Source organism: Chiloscyllium punctatum, chromosome 46, assembly GCF_047496795.1.
Source record: "Chiloscyllium punctatum isolate Juve2018m chromosome 46, sChiPun1.3, whole genome shotgun sequence".
NCBI classification, from domain to species: Eukaryota; Metazoa; Chordata; class Chondrichthyes; order Orectolobiformes; family Hemiscylliidae; genus Chiloscyllium; species Chiloscyllium punctatum.
Genome location: NC_092784.1, coordinates 61,273,913 through 61,294,259, shown reverse-complemented (window position 1 = coordinate 61,294,259; position 20,347 = coordinate 61,273,913). Strand labels below are relative to the sequence as shown.

At 47.2% G+C, this 20,347-nt stretch overlaps 2 protein-coding genes across 5 annotated transcripts in view; one reads left to right on the top strand and one right to left on the bottom strand.

Moving 5' to 3' along the window:
- khsrp (KH-type splicing regulatory protein) overlaps positions 1-4,041 on the top strand; it is a 45,242-nt gene extending 41,201 nt beyond the window's left edge. For 2 of the 3 annotated variants that reach the window (XM_072564419.1, XM_072564418.1), the window contains 2 exons: positions 1,012-1,199; positions 3,573-4,041. In XM_072564419.1, coding sequence (XP_072420520.1) covers positions 1,012-1,199; positions 3,573-3,581 — 197 coding nt within the window. In that variant the 3' untranslated portion in view covers positions 3,582-4,041. Of the gene's footprint in view, positions 1-1,011 lie in introns of all 3 variants that reach the window. The other variant, XM_072564417.1, reaches the window with a different exon arrangement.
- A 5,648-nt stretch (positions 4,042-9,689) lies between these two features.
- Positions 9,690-20,347, bottom strand: part of LOC140468189 (adenylate kinase isoenzyme 5-like) — a 600,803-nt gene continuing 590,145 nt past the window's right edge. For both annotated transcript variants that reach the window (XM_072564424.1, XM_072564423.1), the window contains 4 exons: positions 19,498-19,661; positions 14,377-14,493; positions 11,235-11,426; positions 9,690-10,373 (listed from right to left, as the gene is read on the bottom strand). In XM_072564424.1, the coding sequence (XP_072420525.1) occupies positions 10,308-10,373; positions 11,235-11,426; positions 14,377-14,493; positions 19,498-19,661 (539 nt within the window). In that variant the 3' untranslated portion in view covers positions 9,690-10,307. The remainder of the gene's footprint in view (positions 10,374-11,234; positions 11,427-14,376; positions 14,494-19,497; positions 19,662-20,347) is intronic.

The window sequence follows — 20,347 nt, the reverse complement described above, 5'->3', positions numbered from 1 at the left end:
GTGCTGCTGGTAGTGATAGTAAAGTCAGTTACACTAGGGACATTAAAGTGACTCTTGGCTAGGTACATGGATGAGAGTAAAATGACGGGTATGGATGCTGGTATGATGGTAGAGTAGGATAAAAGTTCAACGCAACATTGAGGGCTGGAGGATCTGTACTGTTCTGTGCTGTGTAAATGTTCAGTAGAGCAACTGAAATAGGGCGGCACGGTGGCTCAGTGGTTAACACTGCTGCCTCACAGCACCAGGGTCCCAGGTTCGATTCCAACCTCAGGTGACTGTCTGTGTGGAGTTTGCACACTCTCCCTGTGTCTGCTTAGGTTTCCTCCGGGTGCTCCGGTTTCCTCCCACAATCTAAAGATGTGCAGGTTAGGTGAATTGGCCATGGGAAATTGCCCGTAGTGTTAGGGGCATTAGTCAGAGGGAAATGGGTCTGGGTGGGTTACTCTTTGGAGGATCGGTGTGGACTGGTTGGGCTGAAGGGCCTGTTTCCACACTGGGGAATCCGTCCTGCAGCTTTTATGACCCAGGGTTGGTTATACTGGTGTTAGTCAGCCTGGGCAGTGCTGTAACCAGGCAGATCCATGTCAAATGTGGGGCCTTTCCAGCTGAGGTGGGAGCCATTGGGTTAGAGGGTATTGGTGGTGGTGTCCCCCTTCCTTGTAGCTGTTGTGATGAGACTCATTTCTCTGCTTGAGGTGTTACATTGATTGTATGATGCCTTCAGGGCAGTCTCAATTAGTGGTACACAAACCAAAAACTGGGATTGTTCTGCAGACCTGCCAGGGTGTGGAGAGAGAAGTCCGTGTTCTGAAAGGTGGCCTCAGTTAGTTGTCTTGGATACTGCCTGATTTGTTGAGTTTATCGCCATGTGCTTAGTTGTGGAATACTGTTGTTGAGCAGGGTTTGTGAAGTAGAGTGAGGTGGATGTCACACTGGGCTGGCATGTATGTTGTAGTGGGCCTGGGTTTTACAGTGGCTGGTGCTAAGTGTCCCCAATCTGTTCCACAGCTCAGAATGCCCAAGGGGCAGCGGCGGCAGCGGCAGCGGCAGCAGCAGCAGCAGCACCACAACCAGGAGCCCAACCGGATTACAGTGCAGCGTGGGCTGAGTACTACAGACAGCAGGCAGCTTACTACGGGCAGCCTGGGGCACCTCAGCCTGCCCCCCAGCAGCCACCTGCACAACAAGGGCAACCGGTACGTCTGCACCCCCCTCCTTCCTACAGGTTTTAACTCCTTCCTCTCCTTATGGCAGGGGTGCCTGCTGGACACGGCTCTGCCTTGACCCACCATCGTGATGCTCTGGCTAAGAACAACTCAACCTGGCCTGCAGTAAATACACACCCACACACACACACACACACACACACACCCATGGTCTTTCTCTCTCTCTCTTTTTCTACCTAAGTGGTTACACACTCAATGGAACCAACATGTGGGATGGTTCCACCTTCTGTGATGACTCAGTGGAAGCGTTTATGGTACAACTTATTGCTGTGACGTTTCCCCGAAGCTTTTATTCCTGATCACTGCCCAGTGGCATTTTCTAGATGCAGGTGACGCCACATGAATTGAAACCTGCCTCTGTTTCTCTCTTTCTGTGTGCTCTTCCTCTGCCTGTCTCTTTCTGGCCTTCTCAGTCCCCCCCAGTCACTTCTCAACCCCCTCATTCCTCCTCCCTCATCTTCTCTCTTACTCCCTACCCCCCCAAACCTGTCTCTCCCCCCAGGTATGTTAACATATTCCGTTTTAGCCATTGCCGCCCAGTTGTGCTGGATCATGTGGGATGTCCTACCATGTACTTTCATCACCTCAGATGGAATGTTATACGTGACCAAACCAATGCGTATCAGCAACAGGTGAAAGGCAAGGTCACAAAGATCCTTACATAACAATCACCAAAGTTATCCGACACATGGACTGGCTTTCCTGAGAGAAGATTGAGACCTTGCAGTAAATTCTTGAACGCAGTTTTCTATCCCTGCTCCTCGTGAAGGTTCAAATGAAGCAGAAGACTTAAGACTGTCACATTTGAGTCTTTCGGTGATGAGATGTACTTCGATGTTAAAGCAGACCCGTTGAAGAATTTCATTAACGGGCATTAGAGGATGCAACACATAAGTGACTCTGGAAACAAATCTCTCTTGTCTTCATCGTCCCAGTCAAAGTGAAAATTGCTTATTCTGTTTACGTGATGGATTGGAATTAACATTTGAAATGCTTTTCCCCTATTGAAATAATCTGTGAAGCAATTAATTTGCAATCAGGGCCTCTGGGCTCAGAACCGTGGTTAGTTTTCACACAGTGAAGAGATGCTGTCTTAAGCTGATCCTAGAATTGTAGAGCACAGGAGGACGCCATTGGCCCATCATGCTTGTGCCATCTCTCTGAAAGAGCTGTTCAGTTAGTCTCTTCCCTCAACCTGACAGATTTCTCGTTCAATATTTTTATTCATTTTTCCTGAAACAAAGTTTCAGCGATATCAGTAGTTTTTCGATAAAGCTAGTTTCTGATCAATGTAGCCTGATTATAAATAAACAGATAAACTGCCCCTAATCCTAACAGTTTATAAGTCTCCTCAATTAGCTAGCAATCTGTCCATTCAGAGTAGTGAGTTTAGGTTAAAGTTGAAATGTTGGAGGTTAGGACTATGTCCCAATCCATGAGCAATGTGGAGAGATGAGCTTGTGTTTGGAACACGTAAAGGTTACAGAACAGAAACAGGCCACTAGGTTCATGTGGTTCCTGTTGGAGTTCATCTTCCCTCCAAGCTCCCTCCCACCGTGCTTCATCTCAGCCCCTATTTAGCATATCCTTCTCCTTTCCCCCTCATGTACTTGTCTAGCTTGCCCCTCATTGCATTGCTGTTTGCTTCAGTACAACCTGTGATAGTGACGTCCACATCCTCAGCACCTTCGGGCTCTAGAGGTCTCACCTGAATTCCTTTGTGACTTATTACTGACTGTGTCTTAGATTTTAAGCCCCTACTTTTGGTCTCCCTTACAAATGGATGCACTTTCTCTACATCAACCCTATCAATCCCACTCATTATCTGAAAGATCTCTATTTGCTCGCCCATTCTGTTTATTGAAGAAAAGACCCTGTGAACTCTTTTGTTTTTTTTCTGGTAGTTAGAATGTCCTCAGATTCTTTGCTCTTTCTCCACCTCCTTTATATCTTAGCGTTTGGAGACCAGAATTGTGTATAGTACTTCCAATGTGGTATAGCCAAGGTTCTATATAATTTTCATAACTGCTCCTCAGTTCTGTTGCTGTAGAAAGTAGCCCTAATGCTGTTTTTTTTTGTTGTGACCTTACTAACCTGCATCACTACTTTGTGACTTGTGTATTTCTCCCCACCCCTTCCCCCAAGATCCCTCTGTTCCTCTTCCCTCATTTAGACTCATTATCCAGACAGTATGTGACCACCATATTCTTCCTCCCAAAATGTAATACCTCACACATCTATATTGAAATTCATTTGCCATAGAAATGAATCTATCTGATGGCACGCAAACCCTATTGTGTGACCCCACTAATTTCCACATTAAATATGTTCTCTCTCCCACAGACACAGTGAAGCAAACGGGGGATGATTGCAGTTTCGTCGGGAAGAATATTCCTTTTAACAATGATGCAGACTGATGAAGATTCGTAGGCTTAGGTTCCCTATCACTGTTTAAAGATGTTCATATTGAGCCAGTGTAGGAGATAGAGTAATCTCAGCTCCATCTTCAAATTCAGTCCGTCTATAGGAGGAAAAAAAACAAAAAAAAAACATGGAGAGGGAAAAAATGAAAAATTCAGGGTAATACTCTTTGTTTTATTTTAAATATAGATCACTCGGCTTTTAGTTGATGATAGTTGAACATTCCAGACAATGTACGGTTTTGAAATCAAATCCATTACACTGAAAATGGCTGCTGGTCTGTTTTTGCATCTTGTTGTCTGTTTAAGGTTTAAAAAAAACAAAATGTAAGCTTGGTTTTTACTTTTTACCGCTTGTTTTACACTTCACAATAAATGATATTAAAACAGTGGCTCTGTTACTATAATGCTTCCTCAAATATTGAGCTTGTTCCCCCTTCTGTTTTAATTCCCTTTCTATCCTGAAGGTACTGGCTTTTCCTGAGGAACAATCAGCATCAGGAGCAACTTCCCAGCACCCCTCAATTGTTGCTTGTCTGTGCTGTCTTGTGAGAGAAGGGAGGACGGGGCTTGGCCGATCCTGGTCTTAGTCATGCTGGGAGTGAAAGTAACTCTCGGCCTGCAGAGTGGCCTATGACCAAGCACAGCAGGATGCGGTTTCCTTTGATACTCCGTATATCTGGCAAGTCTTGTCATTTTAGCTTTGAATATAGTTGCTAATGGTTGCACTGGTTTACTCGGGTTGTTTTTCGTTGCATCTTTGCTCCATTCATTCAGTCCAGGAGCTTGTGACAAATTATATAAATGGAACCTTTTGCGTGCAACAGGAATTTAACATGCTTGGCTAGCTGAGTCAGTGAAGCAGGAGGCTCTTCAGTTCAGGCTGTTAGGATGGATCACCACCACCTGAGGGCTGTTGTGGTTTAATACTGGGGTCTCTGCTCCTGGCCCAAAATCACAGGATTCCAGGTTCTACCTCAGGATAGTGGGGACCACAGGGATTGTTAAATTGGATCCAAACAAGTTAATTAAAACTTTTTTCTTTGTTTAGGAACAAGACTTGAAATTGAGACCTGCTGGATAGCACAGCATTAGTCATGTGTGCCTATTACTCCTGCAATCCAGCCTGGAAACAGGTGCATTGGACCCGATCTCTTAAACTCCACTTGCCCCCTCTGCAAAATGAGCTTCCATTCCCCCGAAACGTGTAATCCCTTTGTGTCACTGCTACTTTATCTATGGTCACATTGTTGACCTGAGCTCCGGAACCATTTACCAGTTTAGTGGAAGTACAGCAGCTCAGGAGGAAGTCAGCGTGAATCGTGATTTCATCAGCTTGTCTTGATTTCTGTCCCCTCCATATTGTAATTTTAGTAAAATCTCCAGCCTTAACAAGAATTTGGAGGAGGGCTGCTCCTGATCTATTCATACATCAGTCCTTAAACAGCCCAGTTTGACTGTGTCCCCTATTGATGGCCCCTCCCAAGAAGGTGGGCAGTTCTCTCCTCATGCCTCTTACTCCTTTCTGTTTTTGTTCATGAATTGGGCGTGGGCCACACTGGCTGGGCGAGTGTCTCATGCCTTTCCCCTGGTTGCCCTGGAGAGGTTGGTGAACTGTTGCAGTCACTGACCGGCTACGTCCACAGAGCTGTTTGAAAGGGAGTTCCAGGGGTTTGACCCAGTGCTGGTGAAGGGATGGTCAGGTACTCCCAAGTCATAAGGGTGGGTGGCTTGTTCAGGAACTTGGAGGGAGTGCTCCTATCCAGCTTCCTTTGCTGTTCCAGGTGGTAGAGTTCCTGTGCTTCGAAGGTGGTGTTGAATAAGCCTAGAGCAGTTACTGCTGAACATCCTGTATATGGTGCACAGTGCTGGCTCTGTCCATCAATAGTGGAAGGTGGTAGGTTGGGACTCTATTAAGTGGCTGCTTTCAAATGGTGGTGCTGAGTTTCTTGAGTGTTTGAGCTCTATCGAGGCAAGTGGAGACTGTTGCTTCATATTCCTGACTTGTGGCTAGGCTTTGGGGAGTTTGGAAATGAGTTACTCATTGCAAAATGCTCAGCCTTTGATCTGTTTTAGCCACAGTATTGGTGAGGCTAGTCCAGTGTAACTTCTGGCATGTCGTGACCCCAAGCAGGACATAGAGTCATAGAGATGTACAGCAAGGAAACAGACCCTTCGGTCCAACCCGTCCATGCCGACCAGATATCCCAACCCAATCTCGTCCCATCTGCCAGTACCCAGCCCATATCCCTTCAAACCCTTCCTATTCATATACCCATCCAAATGCAATTGTACCAGCCTCCACCACATCCTCTGGCAGTTCATTCCATACACGTACCACCCTCTGCGTGAAAACATTGCCCCTTAGGTCTCTTTTATATCATTCTCCTCTCACCCTAAACCTATGCTCTCTAGTTCTGGACTCCCCGATCCCAGGGAAAAGACTTTGTCTGTTTATCCTATCCATGCCCCTCATAATTTTGTAAACCTCTATAAGGTCACCCCTCAGCCTCCGACGCTCCAGGGAAAACAGCCCCAGCCTGTTCAACCTCTCCCTATAGCTCAAACATCCTTGTAAATGTTTTCTGAACCCTTTCAAGTTTCACATCATCTTTCCGATAGGAAGGAGACCAGAATTGCACGCAATATTCCAACAGTGGACTAACCAATGCCCTGTACAGCCGCAACATGACCTCCCAACTCCTGTACTCAATACTCTGACCAATAAAGGAAAGCATACCAAACGCTGCCTTCACTCTTCTATCTACCTGTGACTCCACTTTCAAGGAGCTATGAACCTGCACTCCAAGGTCCCTTTGTTCAGCAACACTCCTCAGGACCTTACCATTAAGTGTATAAGTCCTGCTAAAATTTGCTTTCCTAAAATGCAGCACCTCGCATTTATCTAAATTAAACTCCATCTGCCACTTCTCAGCCCATTGGCCCATCTGATCAAGATCTTGTTGTAATCTGAGGTAACCCTCTTCACTGTCCACTACACCTCCAATGTTAGTGTCACCTGCAAACTTACTAACTATTTGTGTTATGCTCCTGTCCACATCATTTATATGAAAGGCTTGTCAATGAACTCCCCTCAGTTCTCACCTTATGGTGAAGGGCAGGTTATTGATGTCCTCCATACTTGAAAGAACGAAACCAAAGCTCAAAGGAGATGAGGGGCATGGTTTGGGCAGAGTCTGGAGCACACTGCCAAGGGTGATGATGGAGGCACTTGGGCATTTGAGACTTTTAGATAAGTATGTGGATATGGACTAAGGGCAGGCAGAGGGATTACTTTAATCTGGTGTTATGTTTGGCACAACATTGTTGGTTAAGGGGTCTGTTTCTGTGATTACTATTCGATGTCTATGCGACCAACCCCCTCAATGAGAAACCTTTTAACATCAGTAATCATTCTGGTGTCTGTGCACTGCACCCACTCTGAGGCTGGGTTTTGTCATGGAAGGGTGAAATGTCAGAAAGAAGGTTCCCTCATTGCCACAGATTGTGATTCTGATCAGAGTAGAATGCATTCATACAGACTCCTTTATGTTGTCCTGACCTCGTGTTGAAATTGGAACCATATGTATCTGTTTGGGACACTCTGAGGTCAGTGACATCTGTGGTCTGGGCTGCAGAGCCAACCTTGAATCTTCATGCACTTTCAATCCTGCAGCATTCTGAGAGGCTGAATCAGTTTCATGATGTTGAGCTTGTGGGTATTTTATTTCTGCACCGATTCCATGTGCATAAATAACTGCCGCCTTGTTAGGTGATCCTTGTGTGGGGATGCTGTGACTGGTGGTTTAGTCCTGTATTTGGGACGTTGCTTCTCAGAAATTGATGCATTTGTATCATTCCTTTTGCAATCTCTACATCCCCAAAGCTCATCGCAGCCATTGTTAATGCAAGTGTTAAAAGCGCATGGTGGTTCTCTAGTTTACCACCTCCATTTTCTTTCAAAAGATAATAACTCTCTGTTTATTGTCAGGTTAACAGCTGATGGGTTGGAGCTTAACTGCAGCATGATTTATGGCACTTGTGGATCTATTTATGTATTAATGTGAACAGGAATGACTCTGCCCCTTCATCTGTCTCTCATCTATTTAGCACCAGAATAACTATGGTCTGAAAAGTTTCATGTCCCAAAATTAGCCAAGCTTCAAATACCTCTCTCCTGAAACTGAGCTCTATTAGCAGGTGCAGCCCTTTTGCATTCAGTTTAAGTACTTCTGATGTTCTGAATAGAAAACGAGCAAAACTGAGTCACTTCTCACTGAGGGGCACTTGGGCATCTTGAACAAAGGTTGTGGTCACCACGCGATCATTCCACCACCGTACATCTGATGCTGTGGGATGGAACCATCCCAGCTCTGGCAGAACACAGATGAAGCAATGGGTTCATTGTAGAAGTGATGCCCCTCAGTGTGTATCTCTGAATTGGGGTCAGGGTTTGGATATGTCTAATGGTAAAACTGACCATGACGTAGGAGACTCCATGCAGATTGGTCCTCACCCTTGCTTCCATGGTCTGGAATGACTATAAAGGGTGTCATTAGTCTGTGACATGCATCCAGCGCAGAGTTGAATATGGACCTCTTGACACAGTGTTAGGGACACTACCACTGTGCCATATGAGTTCTGTCAAATGGCAGTTTATAGTTGGTTGTATGACCTGCCCCTGTCATTTGTTAGGATCATGGCTAATCTATTTGTTTCTAATTCTGCATTCCCATTTGCCATGGATCTTCAAAATGTTCCCTGGCCCTGCTCTGTCACCTTCAGCGACACTATTTCAAAGATGCAGTCTTCTGAAACTTGCATGTTCCGTCCACTCTGTTGCTGAGGTTAGCGGTGGTAGCTGTGTGAACCAGTCACTGTGATCATCAACCAACGCACCAGTATTTCTCCCCCTGAAGTAATGGGCTGGCACTGTACAGAAAAGCTTGGAGATGTGCTTCCTGGGCTATATATGAATGGCATGTACAGGGCAAAGATTTAAAAAGGCCTAATGTGCAATGTTTTCACGCACAGGGTGGCGTGTGTGTGGAAGTGGTGGAGGCTGGTACAATCACAGCATTTAATGGATGGGGACAGGAATAGGAAGGGTTTACAGGGATAGGAGCCAAATGCTGGCAAATGGGACTAGATTGGGTTGGGATATCTGCTCGGTATGGGCGAGTTGGACCGAAGGTTCTGTTTCCATGCTGTATAACTCTGCATTCAGATCCAAATCACTTATATAGATTGCAAAAAGCAGGGGCCCCGCACTGATCCCACTGGTCACATGCCTCCAGTCTGGAAAAAAAAACAACCCTCCACCACCATCCTCTGTCTCCTACCTTCTGGTCAATTCTGTATCTAAATGGCTAGTTCTCCCTGTTTTCTATGTCATCTAACCTGCTAACCAGTATACCATGAGGAACCTTGTCGATAGCTGTGCTGAATAATGTCCACTACTCTGATTTCCTCAATCTTCTTTGTCACTTCCTCATAAAGGATTGCCTTTCCGAAAGAATGCTGTTGTAAAAGCCGTGCATCTTCAGCTCGTTGCTAATAGTTGTCATGGTCACCACCACTAGCATTAACTTTATAATTCTGGTCTTTTAGAAATTAAACTGATTTGGATGATGGAGTTTACATAAACATCCTTGACGATTTGGCTGCATCTCTGAATTTCTAAAGTCCCTTATTATTCCAGCCTTGGATGGCAGAATGCAATCTAAGCTCTGAACCACTTACTGCTGCTCCTGTACGTTTGTCATCATCACCATCCCTCAACACCCCCCCCCCCCCCCCCACCAAAAGGTCCTTTATGGTGCAGTGGCAGTGTCCTTACCACTGAGCCAGCAAGTCTGAATTCAAATCCCACCTGCTGCAGAGATATAATATCTCTGGACTGATTGATTTGAAAAATCTCTACTTGGTTAAGTGGCTGTGTAACATAGCTGTAGGTACCAGAATGGACAGTATACGATGTTAGAAACAGCTGATGTACGTCAACAGTGAGATGTTACACACAAAAAAAGCCACACTGCCGTCCTGTGCCATAGGTTAAGCAACAGATGCATTAACCAAACTTGTTACATGTTGGATACTACAGACAACAGTGTCACACACTACATAAGAGGGGCAGCAGTGTGCTACAGTCAGGATCGCAAGTGCAGAGGTGTATATTACACTGTCGAAACCCTTGGCTGTTACAGTTTGGTGACAATGTACACTTCCATTGAGTTTCTCTGCATTGAATTTCTGTCTGATATTTGAACCCTAGACTGTGGTTGCTGCTCTGGGACTACAATATACAAAGCTTTAGACTGTTCCCTGATCAGGTCTCAGCTCAGTGTCATTGAAATAGTTTCTGGGTACATTTATGCATGTGTATTTTATATAATTTTTTTTAAAAAAAGGTTCTGTAATTTATCCCTCCTGTTTATAAAGAACGTATACGCACAAAATCACTGGCATAGAACATTCATTTCATAAAGGGCTGTGGGTGAATGTTATCCAGGAGTTTTTAACTCTCATTTTATTGGTGCTGTTGATCCTGGTAACTCCTCAGAAGCAGCCACGAAAACAAAACTTGATGCAAACTGTGGGTAATCTGATCCCAGGGCAGTTCCTGTAGGGGGGGTTTCCAACTACAGCCTTGGCCTTGTTAAAGTTCATCAATAACTCCACTGACACTCTCGAAAACTTCATCCTCTGTTCCTTCTCCTTGGATCTAAAAAAAAAATAGACAAGATCCCAGCTGTAATCGCTCATGGTCATCGGAAATGATCATATATCAGTTATTCAACAGAATGTCATTCACTCTTGCAGGAGTCTTCCCATCCTCCCGTCTCAGCCTTCACCTTAACTCTTTAATACAATTCCCATGCAATTATCCATCTCCAGAAGATGAGATGGAAGGATGGTGTACATCAGTCTTCATCTTGACATCAACATCCCAAAGATGAAGGTCAAAGCACTGAAAGGACATCGTCCCTGAACTGATCTTATGAACCTCACTGTTTCTCAAAGTTAAACCAACTCTCAATGGTTAAGACCCTCTGATTAAACCCCACTAATGTTCAACTTGAGAGTCTAGAACACTAAGTCATAGTCTCAGAGTAAGGGGGCAGCCATTTAAGTCATCTTAAAGCGTTTTCAATATTGCTTCCTGCAGCATCTGGTGATGGGATATGGTCGAGATTGAGGTTGGGTATCAGAGAGAGGGGGGAGTGTACTGGGACAGGAAGGGAGTCACCAGGAAAGCTCAAATTGTTCATGTATGTTTGAAGAAGCTGTTCACTGTACACCAACCGTCTGTCAACTCGGGTTCCTTGTTTTCGATTTATTCAACAAGGAGCTGCACCTGAAGACGGTTGAACAAAAGCAACACTTCAGAACAGTTGAAAACTGAAGGGGCAGATGGTGGATAAAGTGCTGCTAATGGTCTCCTGGAGGAGGGAAGGGAGGAATTGAGACCAGATTTACAATAACTCCCTGTTGTATTCCATCAGTTCACACGATGCCTTGGGTATGGATGACCCTGACTTGTGGCCCAGTGCTGAACTTGTTTATCAAGAGGATTTGATTTTACCTTTTTCAGGAGTCCTTTCGTCTCATAATGTTTCACAACAGGTACAGAGTCGACAAAGTAAGATTCCACCCGCTTGGTTATTGTCACCTCATTGTCATCAAACCGGTCACTGGTCTGACCACGGTTAATCAGCCGTTCCTTCATGACCTCAGGGCTGCAGTCAATGAGCAGCACAACAGTGGGAAGTGTAAACTAGAGAGAGAGAGAGAGTTCCTTCAGATTCATCCATCTCCAGAACCATCTCATTTATTCAACTTTCACTCCAGCATCCTCTCATCCAGCAATCGGTCACTGAACTGGGAAACTGAATGTTCAGGATCTGGTCAAGTTCCCTCAAGACACTTCATTAAGACCAGGAACCACCAAATCCCAGCATGAGTTGGGAATGGATGAAGGACCTTGCAGTTCTACAGTGCCTATCATTACCACTGAACCTCCCAAAATGCTGACCATCCAATGAAGGCCTACGTAAAGGCTTACATGTTGTAGGAAACATGGCATTGTATGCACAGCAAACTCTTAAAAACAGCAATGTGGGGATGATCAAATAATTCCATTGACTAATGCTGGTTGAGGGGATAAATATTGACCAGAACACTGATGAGAGCTTTAAAATAGCGCTGTGGGATATTTTACAGTCACCTGAGAAGACACTTGGGAATCTGACAACAGAAACGGACTCACCATATACACCAGGTCAGAGGCCAGGGATCCTACAGTGACTAACCCACCACCCCAGGCTGCCCAGAGCCTGTCCACCACCTACAAGGTACAAGTCAGGATTGTGATGGAATACTCCCCACTTGTCTGAAGGGGGGCACTGCCAACAATGCTCAAAAGTTCAACACCATCTGCAGCCCACTTGAGTGTCACCACATTTTGGGTGGCACGGTGGCTCAATGGTTAGCACTGCTGCCTCACAGCACCAGGGACACTGGTTCAATTCCCACATTGGGTGTCTGTGTGGAGTTTGCTCCGGTTTCCTCCCACAGTCCAAACGATGTGCAGGTCAGGTGAACTGGCCATGCTAAATTGCCCATGGTGTTAGATGCATTAGTTAAGGGTAAATATAGGGTAGGGTAGGGGAGTGGGTCTGGGTGAGTTACTCTTCGGAGGGTCACTGTGGAATTGTTGGGCCAAAGGGCCTGTTTCCATATTGTAGGGAATCTAATCTAATCCATTCTAATCCAGAACCGTTAATTCTGCTGACACTCAGTCACAATAGTGTGTACCATCTAGAATATCCATTACAGAAGTTCATCAGGACTCCTGAGGCAAAACTTCCAAGATTACATCCATCTCAAAGGAGAAGCACTGCAGATACATGGGAAAACCACCACCTTCAAGTTCCCCTCCAAGCCTAAGCCTAATCCACCATCATGACTTGGAAATTTATCACTGTTCCATCACTGTCACTGGGGCAAAATCCTGGAATTCCTCCCCTCTGTCAATTGTGGGTCTACGTACAGCACATGGACTGCAGCAGTACAAGAAGCTAGCGAAGCACGGCATTCTCGTGTGCAACTAGAGGTGGGCAATAAATGCAGAACCAGCAAGCAATGACAATTTCTCATGAACGAATTCAAAAAACTCTTTAACGACCCATCCATAAACCAATACCTCTACCCTCAGCACTGACCCTCCGACTGTGCACACTCCCTCAGCACTGACTCTCTGACAGTGCGGCACTCCACCAGCACTGACCCTCCGACACTGCGGCGCCCCCTCAGCACTGACCCTCCGACAGTGTCTGCTCCCTCAGCACTGACCCTCTGACAGTGCAGCACTCCCTCAGCACTGACCCTCTGACAGTGCAACACTCCCTCCGACAGTGCGGCACTCCCTCGACACTGACCCTCCGACAGTGCGGCGCTCCCTCAGCACTGACCCTCCGTCAGTGCGGCGCTCCCTCAGCACTGACCCTCCGTCAGTGCGGCACTCCCTCAGCACTGACCCTCGGAGAGTTTGAGACTTTATTTATGGATCATGAGGCAGTGATACTCACTCGCAGTAGGACAGGAATGAAGCTGACGATGAAGTTATCCAAATGCAGACATTTTCTATTTATACTAACATTGAGTGTTCCACTTTGAACTTTTTAAATGATTAATTCCCTCTACTATTGGCCCAACAATTCCACACTGACCCTCCAAAGCCTAACCCACCCCCCCTCTTACTAATACACCTAACACTATGGGTAATTTAGCTTGGCCAATTAACCTAACCTGCACACATCTTTGGACTGTGGGAGGAAACTGGAGCACCCGGAGGGGACCCACGTAGACACGGGGAGAATGTGCAAACTCCACACAGTCACCTGAGGCTGGAATTGAACCTGGGACCATGATGCTGTGAGGCAGCAGTGCTAACCACTGAGCCACCGTGCTGCCTTAATAGAGGATATGTTGTCTTTGGTGATTGTCCTTTACTCTGGAACTGTCTCTTTCTCAGTGACTTGAATCTGGTTTTGTCAGTGATTTCACTCGGGGCAGTGGTGGAGTGCGGATTGAAACCAGGAAACCACGGCACTGGATGGAACTGTTGAGATCTCTGTTGAGAATGCAACATCCCCACTCCACATCAAGAGGGAGATTCCAGGGGGTAAATCGTGAGCATTTATTTTTCTCAAGTAGTTATGTTATTTTAAACTGAGTGCTCAGGCACAGGAGACCCACAAATGGACCTTTGACGCACGATTATGCATGAATATAATATTAAGGTATCTCCATGCACAGGACCATATTGAGATACATATGTCCACCCAGTCCAGTGCAACACATAGACACATGAACGTGGACCTGCAGGTAAATACACAAGGATTTTTAATGAAGTCTATCACCCAGGTTTGCACTTTGACTGGGAGGGTATTCTTGGAGGGTATTCAAGAGCCACTCTGTTTGACCTTTCTGCTGTCCTCCCCATCACACAGTATCTCCGTTTGGTTTTGCTGTCCGTACCACTGGCTCAGAGCCTGTGACATGTCGATCTGACCTCGGGAGACGTTCACTCTGCTGCTCTGTTCAGGCACGGCCTAGCCCCCAGTATTGCCATGGTCTCCATTTTTTTTCAAAAAATGTACAGATTTTCGCATGTACAGGATTTTGCATTTGAATATTGAGGATAAGCCGGCCTCCGTACTTACAGATTTATCAAAGGCTTCAGCCTGTTTTAGAGTGCGAGGGTACCCATCAATCATGAAGCCTTTGGTATCCTGCAGGTTTTCCAACATGGCGTCTTTCAGAATCTCTAGGGTCGTTCCCTAAGTGAAACAATACAAGGTTTTGGGTCAAATTAGAGACAATTGTGGTGGGCAATGTCAATTCCCAGTGCCTGGAAAGTGATTGCTGCAGTTACCCACATCTTCTGTCCCTTTGAGAGAGATATATCCAATCTTAATTTTTCCGATTTCCTGCTTTCACATTTCTGATAATTTTGTATTTATGTGGAAGTATTGAAAGGAAATGCGAAAACGGCACCCGTTCCTTTCGCAGCCTCTGTGCTAATCCTTGTCCTTTCCCTTAGAGTCTGCAGGAGATTAAACCCAGTCTAGGTTTAATGATGTCTCTCTCAGCCCTTTGATTCAAGTTGGACTGAGGAACACACATCAGGATCCTGAACAAAAGGTTGATTTCTGGCTAAGCTCAAACTCTGAAAGGCAGCGTTTGGTGTTGGGTCTCTAAGTTATGTCGGAAAACAAATAGCTGGGCCAGCAGCGAGTGAGGAATCTCACTTTGTGACATTTATTCTACTTATGCTTTATTCTTCATATGCACTTGGAAATAAATCAGCTGGGGCTGCGTGAGAGAGTTAGGTCAAACACTGACATGAGGGAGACCCTCAGACACAGTCTTCTGGAGAAACAGTTCCTGCTTTAATTGGATGGATTTGCTGGAGTTTTACAAAATCATGAGGGGCATAGACAGGGTAAATAGGCAAAGTCTTTTCCCTGGGGTCGGGGAGTCCAGAACTAGAGGGCATAGGTTTAGGGTGAGAGGAGAAAGATATAAAAGAGACCTACGGGGTAACGTTTTCACACAGAGGGTGGTACGTGTGTGGAATGAGCTGCCAAAGGATGTGGTGGAGGCTGGTACAATTGCAACATTTAAGAGGCATTTGGATGGGTGTATGAATAGGAAGGGTTTGGAGGGATATGGGCCGGGTGCTGGCAGGTGGGACTAGATTGGGTTGGGATATCTGGTCGGCATGGACGGGTTAGACCGAAGGGTCTGTTTCCATGCTGTACATCTCTATGACTCTATGACTGTATATCGGCTCCAAGAAAGGAGGGCCAGAGATCAAATCCCAGCCCGGGGGCATTCTCAGTCTGTTCGTCAGACAGAAAGGCAGTGTCTTCACTGGGAACCTACAACAAGAAGCAGCCCTGTCATAGCTGGGTCAGCGGTGAGATCAGGCAGCAAGTCACCTCCCCAACAGGATTTCGGAACTGTCTCCCTACGCCACCCTCCCCCCAACCGATGGTGGGCAATTAAAGATGACAAAATTGAGATCGGGGTGATGAGGGACACAGGGTTGGAGCAGCCCTGATCTAACTGGGTTGCTGTGAGGGGTGACATAGCCTCTATCCTGTTACTCTGCTCCAGGTTTGCCTGCAGTAACACGCTGGGACCTTCCGGGTGGTTGAGAATTTCCGCAGTGTCCTCTGGTCCCTATTGACAGGGCTGAGGGGGAGCATCTGAAAATGGTCTCACTCCCATCATCGTCAGGCTGCTCGGAACGTGCACACATTCCGAGGCACACATCTGCTGTCAGATTGTCACCCACTGCACCACGATCGAGGATCCACTGGATTACCACAGGATTTCCAGACCCGGTCCCTTCCCAATTGTGCAGCCAGTCCCAGTGCCAGACTCCATCATTGGCACACTCCCTTTCTAGAGCACTGGCTGCTATCTTCCAAGGCCCTCAGCATCTTTGGGATGTTTACATTGTTTGGTGTATAGGGTCAACGCGGGGATTAGCTCAGAGGTTAGGACTCTAGAGGGAGAGCCAGGGAATGGGAATAGGGGAAGACAGGATCCACGGAGTGGGACGGTGGGGAGTTATTTGAAAACCATGCTGGGAATGGGTAGAGGAGAGTTGGATGATCTGGGGCTGGAGGGTTACTGTGGGAACGAGGGGTTTAGCCTGTCGTGTTACCCAGGATTTAGACATGGCATTGGACAATCCCTCACATCCTGGGTAACTCTCCATGGGAACAAGTTGGAACTCTAATTCAGAGCCAGAGGCATTGCATACAGAGTCCCCAGGAGCTGGGAATATTGTCTGTTGGAGGTTTTGGGAAGGAGTCACCGTGGAGGGAGGGAGGACAGGGAGGAGTGTGCAGTGTCTGCGACTCAACTGGGGAAGGAAATACATTTCAAAACAATGGTAAGAGATCAAATCTGGACATTGATGATGGTCCTACGCTGGCCAAAGGAATGGAAAGAATGATAGACTCCCTAGTGTGGCAGCAGGCCAATGGGCCCATCAATTCCATGCTGACCCTGTTAATAGCATCCCTCCCAGACCCATCCACACCCCACCTTTGTTATCCCGCATTTCCCAATCCATGCGAACCTGCACATCCCCGGACACTACGGGAAATTTAGCATGGCCAATCCACCCTAACCGACACATCTTTGGACTGTGGGAGGAAACCGGAGCACCCGGAGGAAACCCACGCAGACACGGGGAGAACGTACAAACCCCACCCAGACACGGGGAGAATGTACAAACACCACACAGACACGGGGAGAATGTACAAACCCCACCCAGACACAGGGAGAATGTACAAACCCCATACAGACACGGGGAGAATGTACAAACCCCACACAGACACGGGGAGAATGTACAAACCCCACCCAGACACGGGGAGAATGTACAAACCCCACCCAGACACGGGGAGAATGTACAAACCCCACCCAGACACGGGGAGAATGTACAAACCCCACCCAGACACGGGGAGAATGTACAAACCCCACACAGACACGGGGAGAATGTACAAACCCCACCCAGACACGGGGAGAATGTACAAACCCCACCCAGACACGGGGAGAATGTACAAACCCCACCCAGACACGGGGAGAATGTACAAACTCCACCCAGACACGGGGAGAATGTACAAGCCCCATACAGACACGGGGAGAATGTACAAACCCCACACAGACACGGGGAGAATATACAAACACCACACAGACACGGGGAGAATGTACAAACCCCATACAGACACGGGGAGAATGTACAAACCCCACACAGACACGGGGAGAATGTACAAACACCACACAGACACGGGGAGAATGTACAAACCCCACCCAGACACGGGGAGAATGTACAAGCCCCCCGCAGACACGGGGAGAATGTACAAGCCCCATACAGACACGGGGAGAATGTACAAACCCCACACAGACACGGGGAGAATATACAAACACCACACAGACACGGGGAGAATGTACAAACCCCACCCAGACACGGGGAGAATGTACAAACCCCACACAGACACGGGGAGAATGTACAAACACCACACAGACACGGGGAGAATGTACAAACCCCACCCAGACACTGGGAGAATGTACAAGCCCCACCCAGACACGGGGAGAATGTACAAACCCCACCCAGACACGGGGAGAATGTACAAGCCCCACCCAGACACAGGGAGAATGTACAAACCCCACCCAGACACGGGGAGAATGTACAAACCCCACCCAGACACGGGGAGAATGTACAAACCCCACACAGACACGGGGAGAATGTACAAACCCCACACAGACACGGTGAGAATGTACAAACACCACCCAGACACGGGGAGAATGTACAAACCCCACCCAGACACGGGGAGAATGTACAAACCCCACCCAGACACGGGAAGAATGTACAAACCCCACCCAGACACGGGGAGAATGTACAAACCCCACGCAGACACGGGGAGAATGTACAAGCCCCACCCAGACACGGGGAGGATGTACAAGCCCCACCCAGACACGGGAAGAATGTACAAACCCCACCCAGACACGGGAAGAATGTAAAAACCCCACCCAGACACGGGGAGAATGTACAAACCCCACGCAGACACGGGGAGAATGTACAAGCCCCACCCAGACACGGGGAGGATGTACAAGCCCCACCCAGACACAGGGAGAATGTACAAACCCCACCCAGACACAGGGAGAATGTACAAACCCCATACAGACACAGGGAGAATGTACAAACTCCACACAGACACGGGGAGAATGTACAAACACCACCCAGACACGGGGAGAATGTGCAAACCCCACTTAGACACAGGGAGAATGTACAAACCCCACACAGACATGGGGAGAATGTACAAACCCCACCCAGACACGGGGAGAATGTACAAACCCCACCCAGACACGGGGAGAATGTACAAACCCCACCCAGACACGGGGAGAATGTACAAACCCCACCCAGACACGGGGAGAATGTACAAACTCCACCCAGACACGGGGAGAATGTACAAACCCCACCCAGACACGGGGAGAATGTACAAACCCCACCCAGACACGGGGAGAATGTACAAACCCCACCCAGACACTGGGAGAATGTTAATGCAACAGTGGATTGGGGGAGATTTTCAGGATAAATATTGGGGCTTCTGTGTTTCTCTCAGTTATTTAAACTGATGTAAAGGGGCAAGAAGTGAGAGAAGGCCTTCCAGCCTGTACCCAGTTTCCCTCACAATAACATATAACATTTTATTAACGTGCTGAATTACTGTCTGTACCTGCTCACCAGGTTTTGGTGAATCATACAGAGGATCCCCAGATCCCTCTGTGTGTGTCAGAGCTCTACCATTTCCAACATTGAAAGGACTCTCTGACAGTTACATGGAGAGGAGGAGCTTAGAGGGATAGGGGCCAAATGGGACTAATTCAGTTTGGGAAACCTGGTCAGTATGGACGCGTTGGGCCGAAGGGTCTGTTTCCGTGCTGTATGACCCAATGACTCACAATATTTATATAACATGCTTTCTTATGCTTTCTGCCAAAATGGACAAGTACACATTTTCTCACACCATACTCCATTTCAAATCTCCTCGCCCAGTCACTTATTGGCATCTCTTTTTAGATTCCATATGTGCCGTTTGTAACTTACTGTTGAACTTGTCCTTCTATTCCTGTCAATTTGGCCACAGTGGAGGCTAGAGCACTCACTGAAGGGCCTGTGCCCATGCTTTCTGACCCTATGACCCTATCACCCAATGACTCTATGACCCTAACATCGGGGGTTAGAAGTTAGAACCACTCACCAATGGCACAAGGCCTCCTTCAAGCATAATCTTCTTGATCTTGTTTCCTCGTTCGGTTTCATTGCTGATCTCCTTCCGCAGGAGGTTTCCAGTCGACAGATGCGTGAAGCCATATTTCTCCATCATCTTCTCACACTGACTACCTTTACCAGAGCCCGGACCCCCTGAAAGGGTAGACCATCACAGTCAGCTGAGGAACAGCCTCTCCTACAGCAGTGAGGGCAATGCCACAGCCACTCGCGTTTCTATCACACCGCTGAGGTAGCTGGGCAGTTTGCAGAACGCAGTCAACAAAGGGAGCTGGGCACGTGTTTCAGGTGGGAGCGCATGTACCTGCAACCCTGGGCAATGTGGCAGACAGGGAGGAGAGACCGAATGTGGGCAACGTCAGAGGCCAGCATCACAATGTGGGAAGGTATACTTTAGTCGGAAGAATACAGCCACAGACTATTTTCTAAATGTAGAGAACATTCAGAAGTCTGAATCGCAAAGAGACTTGGGAATTCTAGTCCAGGATTCCCTCAAGGTAAGCGTGCAAGTGGGGCTTGTAGTGAGGAAGGAAAATGCAACGTTGGCATCCATCTCGGGAGGACTTGGTTATAAAGGAGTGATGTACCTCTGAGGCCTGACCCCCTGGGCTGGGTTCAGAGGAGGTTCATGAGAATGGTCCCAGCAATGAAAAGCTTAACACATGCGGGACGTTTGGGGACTCTGGGTCTCTGCTTGATGGGGGTTTAGAAGGATTGGTGTGGGGGTGTGGGGGTGTGGGGGTGGATCTGATTGAAACTTAAAGAATACTGAATGGCCAGGACAGAGTGAATGTTGGGAAGATACTTCCATTAACAGGAAA